Below are 10476 nucleotides of genomic sequence, written 5' to 3'. Positions count from 1 at the left end.
AACCAGATTCTAGGCCGCGCGGTTTCTTGCTTTTTTTTTTCCATAGGCGCGATTCTCCCTTTTCGCATGTGCACCCTAACCATATAAGTTCATTGCCAGAATTGTAAGTAAATTGGAGAATATTTTTGGTTTATACTTTTTACGTTTCGAGAGTCCGCCCTTCGCAAGAAAGCCTGTGTACAACCCTACCACCCCTCCCCTCAGAAAAAATCCCTCCCCGATTACTCAGGCTGTTGGTCAGAGCGAAGGGCTACAGCCGCTCGAAATGTTAGCTTGTAAATCTTTCTTAGCGTGGTTACCTCGTTTGATAAGCCCAAATTTTCTTGTTTCCGACACCCCACTGACGCAGCATAACCGTAACCCTTTCACTTACGGCATTTTCTGCAACTATCGATTAATTAAGCAGACCCAGGCCAGAGAGATTGCGGAGTAATGGCATAAGACGAGAATATATGCAAGAATGTTTCACGAAAAGTGAGGACGATAGCGCGTTCACACTTTCATGGAATAGCCGTGGGGATGATAATAGCTGAATAATTCATAACGATAGTGGAAAACATTGAATTTTTAAGGATGTTGTCATGTAAGTATTGTGCTAAAAAGAGGGTGTGAATGGGGTTAACCGACTAGCGACAAAGGGCTAGAAAATATTACTGACTACCGACAAAACGAGGGAAGAATTACCGACTGGCGACAAAAAGATTAACTGGGATTTACCGACAACGGACAAAGTAATAAAATTTTAACCGACAACCGACATGTGGACCCCCCCATTCAGACCCTCTAAAAAAGATAAAGAGTCTACCAATAGCGTAACAAATGTTCACTGGCTAAAATGAAGAGTAGACGACATGAACTCTTAAATGGAACAAGCACTTTGGAAGAACTCTGACTACATGAATATTCGCATATGTTTTTTGTCGTGAGAGAATTTCTGAGATGTTCTGCACTCACCTTCCGGCTTAGTCGAGAGCGTACTCAGCATCTTATACGAATAGCAAGTTCTACTGAAAAGCAAACTCGATGTACTGCTTATCAAGCAAATGGCAGTCGACTTAAAATCCAGTTGTTCAGACAATTCACAATGGGCCACAGGTTACAATACATTGCACAATCGACTGAACTCCGGACTGGAGGATGATTCATTGGTTATTAATAATTTAGTGAAATCCTTTATTCACTGAATGGATAATACCCGTTTGACACCAGCCCTTCCCCTAAAGAGGGTCGCTGTGCGCGGGCTAAGTGAAAAGCTTGGATAACGGTTAACTTTCATAACAGCTGGTCACATTTCCCTTTGCTCGTCGATAAAGAGTACGACGGAAGGTAATAAGTAAATCCTTGATACAAAAGCGCGCTGAGTTAAACCGACAGAAGCAACAGATGCAAATGTGAGCGAACCCAGACAAAGTATGAAATGTCAGCCTCTCTCACCATGAATCCAACACGTGGGCGTTATGAAGGGTACGTGCCTCTCTAGTTACGTAATGTTTGCCTTTCTTACCAGGCCGATTAACAAGATACACTAAAGTGGCCTTTTCTTTAAATGGGAGAACTTCGACCACATTGTTTAAGTCCTTGTAGCTTGGTCCAAGTACCATATCGCTCAGTCTTGACATGGTGAAAAGCTCTCTTTTTATCTCAATTGAATTTGTTAAATTTCCATCTCCCAACAGAATCGGATTTTTTTTGTAAACCAGAAACTATTTCTCAACATGTCTACCACTAGTATTTGTGTGTGTGTGTGTTTGTAATCGTATTTCTGGCGTCAGTCATAGTTCTCTTCACACTACTACACAAGGAACTGGCTTATTAAGAGGTAAAGACGTAACCCTTTCTTAACTCTGTCTGGCAGCAGCCAACGTCTTTGAATGCGACAATTGGTCGACGATTCATGCGGTGGTCCTGCCTTCTAGCCATCTGTCTTCCAACTGGCTTACATTGAAATTTTGCATTGGTTTCGTCGATACAAAAACAGTGAAAAGGGGCCACCATTATTCTATTTTTCATAAAATAGTCTGGTTTGCTAAATTAAGCTGGTACAAAGACTTTCGAACTTTCCACCATTGTACCACAACACGCTGTATTGTCTGCTATTTGAGACGTGAAAAATATGAGGTAAAAGTAATAATTTAAAAAAATTATAAACTTTTCTGGGGTCTCTAGACGTTAGACGAAACTAGACAACAGTCTCAGTGATGATTTGATATTTCGCGCATGCCAAGTCCTTCCAAGTCCAACTGAACAAGATTTTCCCCTCGCTCCGGTCAGATTTTGGTCATAGGATTTCTGCAGTATGTCACGAGATTTATTACTTATTTAACTTTTCCTCCTTTCCTGTAGTTTTCGTTTGTAACGATCGAAGTCCACGCGATCAATTTACGAAGTGCTAATTACCAGGTATAGGTGAATGAAAACAGGGCAAGGTGACCTTTGTCCCATCACAAACCTCATCTTCCAGCTAAGATTACAATAGAGACGGATGCTGTTTATCGAGCCATGGTCAACCCTCGAGAAATATTAATGGTTTATTACAGCTACAGTTTAAAGATTAAAACTGTTTGATTATCGGGTGAATTGTTCTTAGACGAAATGATTCGTTCTATCGTAGTTAGTAGGCTATGGATCCATTGATCGTTTAACCCGAGCATCACTATGGTGCAAAGAAGAAATGCCATTTTTTTTTCTCACGCCTGCCAGCTCTCTGATAACTTAGCCGGATGTTACCAACTGCGATTGAAACATTTCGCTCAACAGGGAGGATATTTTGATAAACGTGGACCTTGGAAGACAACCAGATGATTTTCACGGGGGTGTTTAAGACCATCAGTGCGTTATTTTTAAGTTGAACAATGTTAAGTCGAACATTTGCTCTCTCGCCGTGATAGTGAGGTGCAATCCGTCACCTTGTTCGAAAACCACCTCGTTCACAATGAGCAACGAAATATTAATTTCTTTGTAAAATCAAAACAATGGGTGAAATGAGCTTCGCCACTCGTGCCGACAAAAAGTGAACCTCAAGTACCTAGAGGGTAGCCTATTTACATAGTACTTTAACGAAACTTTACAGCTTGTCAGTCAGGGGATCGGAGGAGAAATGACGTTTCTCTAAAGCCCTTGAAGCATGGACACAACGGAATGCAACAACCTAGCCTTCGACGGCGACGCACAGACTACTCAACACTTCATCACCAATGAGTTTAAGTGTTATCCATACCGAATACACTAACCCAGGGAAGGTAATTTAGCTTTTTTTTTATTGGTTGGAAAGTCAGACCAGACCAGTGGGAAATAAACACCAGCATACAGCTTCCTTCGGCATACAATTACGAATTGTGATGAGCCTGACCTCCTTAATCTTTCTAGAGAGAAAGAGAGAAGTTCAGAAAAAGCTGGTATTAAATACGTTAAACTGAATCAATTACGCTTGGTATATAATTGAAGGAAGTAGGCAAAAAGCGACTTAATAGACAACTCTACAAGGTCCTACGCTCCTCGTATCGGAACTCGATCAATCGAGTTGTTTGTGTTCATGATCTCCACTCCAATTTTTACTGGGGCGAGGGAGCGAGCGATAGAGCCCTACTGCGGATCACACCAAAACCCAAAACGGACTTTGAGAAAGTCTGATGATCGATCTCGGTAATTCGAATGCAGAGACTTCGTGTCGCCACGTACAGTGATCGCTTTTCATAATCAGTAATACTGAACTTTCTTACTTTAACAAGCCCCTGAATCGTGATTAAAGAAAGGACAGACGCCACTAAAGCAATTTATGTTCACCACGCGGGTGCAAACGATAAGTCTCGGCAAAACATGCCGGAAGTATCTACCTTGTCACACAAGCTTAGCAGCCTTTTTTCGAAGTCCACTAAAATGTGATAATAAACCGGATTAGTGAAGCTGAGGTGATGTCTGAACATAATTGAGTTGTGATTGATTGAAAGCCATTGTGTGCTAATGAAAATCATAGGCTTTTGTTTCTAAGTTAGGCTTTGTCCCAACTTGATTCAATAAGTTGTGGAGTTCACCGTGACTTATTATTAAAACGTCATATTCGTTAACAGCAGTTACCTCTATTATGCCTCTATGAACTCAGCTGAACAAGAATTTTAAAAAAAATACGAGTGCCCTCACCCTGATAACTTTAAATCAATTTAGTTCCCACAACAAACGTTTTACCTCCTTTGTGTGAGATAGAGAGATTTTCGTTTTCCTCTGATATTTTCTTGTATGATACGCCTTCCACCGGTGGAGCCATCTGTGCCGCAACTCCAAGGCACTTCTCTGCTGCGCTTAGGGAAAAATGAAGAACAAACTAACTGAATTGTCTAATCATGGCTACATACTTATGAAGATTAGGAGAAAGAAGGTCCTCGAAACACTAGACTTTTCTTTCGCGCCCTTCACCAAAAACCGGGTTAATATTCAAAGAAACTGTATCAAAATCATATTTTTTTATCAAACATATGCGACATGAAGCCAATAAAATCATATTTCCTTAAACTTTCAAAACGAATTCCCGCTAAAATATCTCCAAAACTGAAGCAATGAATGAGTCTTATTAACCAAGTTTCATGAGACATACCTGGGGTTATAGGTTATTTACTCCAACCAACCGCGGTGTCGTTGAACGTTTCACTAGGTCTGCTGCTTAATGTTATTGGAAACAAAAAAAGTCATTTAAATGCCGATGAAAAGGAAATGACACAAGAAAACTCTCTAGGGAGGTATGTTATTATGTTGCACTTGGACGTGTCATGAATTCGTGTCATGAAGTTTGAAACCAAAGATTACGCCCCATGAACTTGAAATACCAGAAATTTGTAAAGAGATTTTCAGCTTAAAATGAATAACTTAGAATCCTTTCTACAAATTCGGTTGAAAATAAGACATGAACTAAAGAATGTGATAATCCTAATTAGCATAAATTTAACACATTGATGTCAGTTTTTCATGCGTCTGTCCTTTATTGATCATGAATTGCGTCATAACATTGTCAAAATAGCTGTGGATTCACGAGGCGATAGCCGAGTGGATCCGCAAACAACTTTGACAATGTTTTGACGCAATTCATGATCAATAACAAAAAGGCAGAGGGGTCAAAATTAAGTCAAAACACGAGAAGACAGCGAGACAAAAATGCGAGAAACTTCAATCTAACGCGAGCAATATCGCGTCGTTATCGCATAAATTTTAAATGTATGTGTATGTCCTGGTCTGTCCACTTGTTGACAATAAAAATTAGCCAATGAGCGCGCGAGAATTTTTGCAGTCATTGTAAAATGATATTTTGCCGAGACGTAGCAGATGACTGGTTGAGAGCGGCAGGCTCTTGGAGTGCCACATGACCGTGGTTTGTATTTTGCTATTCACTACTTGCACAATCTCATAATACAGCTCTATCACCCCCCAAAACGTTTGCATAACCATTGTGTGCAATTTCTCCTGGGACATGAAAATGTCCCAAGAGAAGTCGAAAACAATGCCTATGCAGAGTTTTGTGGGGTAAAAAGAGGTGTATTATGGGATTTGTGCAAGTAGTGAATAGTGGGGCGCAAAAAACACCGGGGAGATGAAATGGTCGCGCGAAATCTGGGCAAAATGTGGGTTGAGTTTGTTGGTTCTCTACACCACCTCTGAAATGACGATTATCGACAATTCCTAATTTTCTTTGGATTGACTGTTATCGTCAATTTAGCTAACTCTGTCCCAGGACTTGTGGTAGTAGATGAAAAGAAAAACAGTAAAAGTTGCATTTCTAGACAGGATTTGAACCCGGAGCACAGGCCTACTTTGAAGGAACTGCTTTTTCCACCTAACCACTAAAGAACAACTAGCTGACAACAGCACCTCTTACTTGCCAATACTAATTAGTATATGTTAAATCATTGCTTGATTTTAAAGTGGTTAGCTTTCTCTTGAGGTTTGGTAACCGACATTTTTTCCTGTTTAAATTAAAGGGGCAGTGTCAAGCTATTTCAGTGAAACTTCAACACTTAGGGGGTGTTTACATGATACCGGTACGAGTTTCATTCTGGTACGAGTTCATCCCGGTTCTTACTTATCGCTCTGTATTTGTTTACATGATACCGGTGAAAAATCTCATACCAGTACAACTCATACCGGTATGAATTCATCCCGGTAGTTGTACCGGATCGAAATTCTCATAACGGGGTGAAAAGTTATACCGGTATCATGTAAACGCTACATTGACTCCCATTCCGGTACGAGTCGTCAAGTCGTGGTGGACTGGGACTATTGACGCATGCGTTGTATTTCTAAATATTCGTCAAGATGGCGTCCGGTAATCGATGGACTTGGGATGAGTCGTCCATGTAAACGCGGTATGAAATCGACAACTCGTACCGGTATCATGTAAACACCTCCTTAGATACGTCTTTGCATAAATCAGGACCAAACAAATAATGGTGTTGTTTTGTTGCCAATAACAACTGAAGTGCACTGAAGCAATTCTTTGTTATTTGCATCCATGGATGGAGAGGATGAAAATGGATTGAAACTTGAGTGTGGAGTGTGGTTTCCTCAGAAAGTAGCCAAAAATAAAATACGAATAGCTCGTTGTGCAATAAATATATTTCATATCTTGTCAGTGGGTTCTCAGGAATGCTTTACGGTCCCCATTTAGATTTTTACCCAGTTTTAACCTAAAAACAGCAAATTTAGCATGACATTGCCCCTTTAAACTTGTTTCTTAGCGGGTGATTATACACGTTCACAGCGGCATTCGGAAGAAAAAAAATATTGACATATTTAAAAAATAATCTTCTGGCAGTAAGCGATGTGGTAGTCTGAAAGGGTTAATAATCGAACGTTCCCAGATTCAAGTCCTGCGAGTTCAGGCGTTGGGGTTCGGATTTTAAAAATAGATATTCATTTCCCATAATCCCTATCAAGCGCTAAGCGTCCAAAATGTTTGATGACTTCGTTAGGCGGTATACGATAGCGTGCATTTGCGTTGTAAGTAGTGTCTTTCAATAAGAATACCCTAGAACCCCGAGAGTCGCACCACTGCATTGCATACGTTCCCCGGTTTTGCTAGTTTTTAGGGGTTTTCGTGTCCGGCTCTGGTGCATTACTCTTCTCTTTACGGTAGAGTTGATGCATAAATATTATAAATATTTGCATGTATACCAATGCTTTATAAATGGCACGGTGAATTGGCGGACCAACGCCCCCGTGGATCATGGGGCTTGAGAGTCCGGTTGAGTAGTGGAGGGAAAATTTGATGGGCTAAATGTGTGTTCTTTGATATTATTTTTTACTCTAGCCACTCGTGGAGAACTGTAAAGGTGTTGTATCTAAAATTAAACATTTTGTTAACTCAAACATTCTTGTTGAATATCGTTGGTCCAAAATTTTCGGAGATATTCTTAATTTTGTGATTTATTACAGTCATTTGCAATGTTTGTGACGTCATCAATTTTTTAACAAAAACTTTAATATTTCTGGAATGAAAGAAGGTATTCCAAAATAGAAAACACCATTCTTTATCATTTTGAAAGTTCTTTAAAATAAACAAAGCTTTAAGGAGGCTCAAACCAGTTTAAACACTTTCAACAAACTGCACGTACTATTTGGAAGGATTGAATCTACCAAACATTTTCACTTAATAATAGTGTTATGATGCCTTATGAAAGACCAATAGATGTTTCACAAGATGCACTCATTAATGTGACGTAACGGGTTACCATGGCAACAAAAGAGCCATCTAAAAACAGCCTATATTTTGTCTTTAAACGCATATATCTAAAAAACAAACTTGGTGACCCTCGTTTTTTATTAATGAAGAGTCATTAGCACGCTGGGACAAAACTTTCTGCAAGATTCATAGCCGCCGTCATAACTGACATTTTTTAAGGTGGTTCTGAATCCGATCCAGAGAACTTTTTTAAACTTTGCAGAGAGTTTCGTCTTAGCCTGCTAATCACTTTTCTGCAGTAAAAAATGGGGGGTCACCGAGTTCGTTTTTGAGATATGAGCGCTAAAGCATAAAATATAAGACTTTTTTAGAAGGTTCTTTTGTTGCCATAGTAATTTATTACGTCACGTTAATATGTGCATCTTGTTAAGCAATTATTGGTATTTCATATGGTACCATAACATTGCCATTAAGTGAAACAGTGTTGTAGAAGTAATACATTCCCTCCAAATAGTTGAAACCGCTTTGAGCCACCTTAAACCACTTCAGGTAACTTACCGTAGTTATTCGGTTACAAGGCGCACGCTTTTTTCAAGAAAAATCTGTCTTTGGGTGGCAAGTTAGTGCTAAAATTGGGGTGCGTCTTATAGCCAAGTATTTTCGAGCAACAAAATCTTAAGATCACAATTTGAGAAGAACTTGCTGTTTAAACAACACAAGAAAAGGACACTAGTTGTCTATTAAAAAGAATAGTGCTTTTAGAGACCTTTAGAACACTAAACGACTTCAAGAGAAAAGCAAACAAACGTGATACCCGTGACAACTATACAATCGTTCGAACCTTGTTTCGAATTCCAAGAATCGTGTTTGTCGCTCGCATGAAAAGTTTCTTTTCTGAACAAACAGTGTGGTGATAAATAGTCTGTTCCAGGCTCTCAGATAGTCGAGAAAACGAAAAGAACTGCGTGAGCCTGGAACAGCCGGGCTAGGAGATAAAACATACCTTCTTCGTTCATCCAGCCATTCTTGTGCAGTGAAATTTGCATCCTTGGTGGCGTGTTGATATTCAGCTGTCAAACACCTTTGAATATGCCTTTCCGTGGGCAATTTTGCGCTGTTTGCTTTCGCTTGAAGTCTGAACTCTGACTATTTATTAAGTCGGAAGGTCAAATAAACGTGTATGCGTTGTATGTTTATCATTTCAGGTGTGAACTTTTAGCTATTGTTTTTACGTATATCATTAAATGCGTGCCTTTTTCACTTTGTTTACGTTAACAAAAAGAGTGTGCATGCCAATGTGCAAGGATAATTGTTCTCAAATTCATCACATCCTTAAAGCATCCTTTTGATAACTCTCAATTTTGGTGCGTCTTATCATAACCGAGGATTTTCGCGTAATTTTCAGTTTGAGAACTTAGCTTGATTCACCCTGCAAGCAGAGCCTTTCTTTTGCTTGCTCGATTTTGGCGTTCTCGAGAAAGGCTCTGCATGAATCGAGTAACATCTTTATTGAATATGCGCTGCATGTTGCCAGGATACAGTCTAAAACCCAAGCCTAGTATGCCAGATCTCGCCGCCATCTTGGTTTTTCATGGTACAGCGGGCTCAATTATCACCATCGGTTTTGTCACTAAAGGGATGCTCGCACTGGAATAACCGGTTTGACGAGAGAAAACAAGATTGACTAGTCCAGAAGCTCGGGCTGCGGCGGCTTCAAAGAGTTGACGTGATTCGGGCAGAGCCTACTTTTCTCCTCCTCAGTAAAGAAAAAGACAAAAGGAGGCTCTGCTCGCAGGGTGAGCTTGATTAAATTGCTAAGTTTGGGGTGCTTCTTAAAACCGAGTGCGCCTTATAACAAAATAACTACGGTAAAAAAGATTTATAAGAATTGTAACATTTTCTCATCCAAAAACTCATACTAAACCACTATTTAAGTATCTAGGTATATTGAGATTTGCAGATGTTCTTGATCTTCAGATCCTTTGTTTTGTTTATTTATGGTATCATTCCTTGCTCCCTTCAACTTTTTGATTTTTTTCAGAGCACTTCTTCTACTCTTACTCAACCATGTTAACATGTTACAAATCATGTTAATACTAACCGAATATGGACTAAGATCTCTTTGCCATACTGGTTGTCGGCTTTGGAATACTTTAGATATCTCATTGAAAAAGATTCCCACTCTCCATGCTTTCAAGAAGTTTAAGTTTTTGTTAGGGTTTTTTCACATAATTTTATTTTTTCATTGGCTGATATGCAGTAATTTAATTATAGTAACATGTAGGAAGGCCTACTCTTTTATCAAAATTAAATTAATAATATTCCTTTCTTTTTTTAACTTTTTTTAACCTTATCAACAGTCTTGGGCTGTCCACTAGATTAGCTTCACAGCTATTTGGATAGTCCAACTTCTTGCCATATATAGCGTTTAAGTCTTGTCAATTGCACTTACTGTAATTCTGAGATACTTATATTTATTTTTCTTTACTAATTACCGTCGTAAACAGGCTAAAAAAGTTGAATTGATTGAATTACATTCACATTGATTGAATTACATTCACGTGATAAGACGGCCATTTTGGTGCCAAAACAAGAGTAAAATGTACCTCAGGTTTTGCATATAATAATAGACGGGAATCGAATTCCCAAGAGACGTTTTAGCTATTGTTCTTTCCACTAACATGGCCGACGTGACAGGTGTCAGATGCAATCAAAGAATATTCTGGCATTGCATGGCTATAGCAAGAAATTTTCCCCAAAACAATTTACCATACAGAGTGAGAACGTTTTCCAGTGGCATTTTTGCGATGCCC

General features: G+C 39.3%; 1 protein-coding gene across 3 annotated transcripts in view; it reads right to left on the bottom strand.

Annotated features, from left to right (window-relative positions):
• LOC138019267 (long-chain-fatty-acid--CoA ligase ACSBG2-like) overlaps positions 1 to 8754 on the bottom strand; it is a 56134-nt gene extending 47380 nt beyond the window's left edge. Inside the window, exons 1-3 of one of the 3 annotated variants that reach the window (XM_068866016.1) lie at positions 8667 to 8754; positions 4589 to 4650; positions 4183 to 4290 (exon numbers count right to left, since the gene is read on the bottom strand). In XM_068866016.1, coding sequence (XP_068722117.1) covers positions 4183 to 4261 — 79 coding nt within the window. In that variant the 5' untranslated portion in view covers positions 4262 to 4290; positions 4589 to 4650; positions 8667 to 8754. Of the gene's footprint in view, positions 1 to 954; positions 1128 to 4182; positions 4296 to 4588; positions 4651 to 8666 lie in introns of those variants that run through there. The other 2 variants (XM_068866007.1, XM_068866024.1) reach the window with 2 other exon arrangements.
• Positions 8755 to 10476: the final 1722 nt, after the last annotated feature.

The sequence above is a fragment of the Montipora capricornis genome, chromosome 2 (genome assembly GCF_036669925.1).
Source record: "Montipora capricornis isolate CH-2021 chromosome 2, ASM3666992v2, whole genome shotgun sequence".
Taxonomy (NCBI): Eukaryota; Metazoa; Cnidaria; class Anthozoa; order Scleractinia; family Acroporidae; genus Montipora; species Montipora capricornis.
This window is presented reverse-complemented; position numbering and strand designations above follow the sequence as displayed.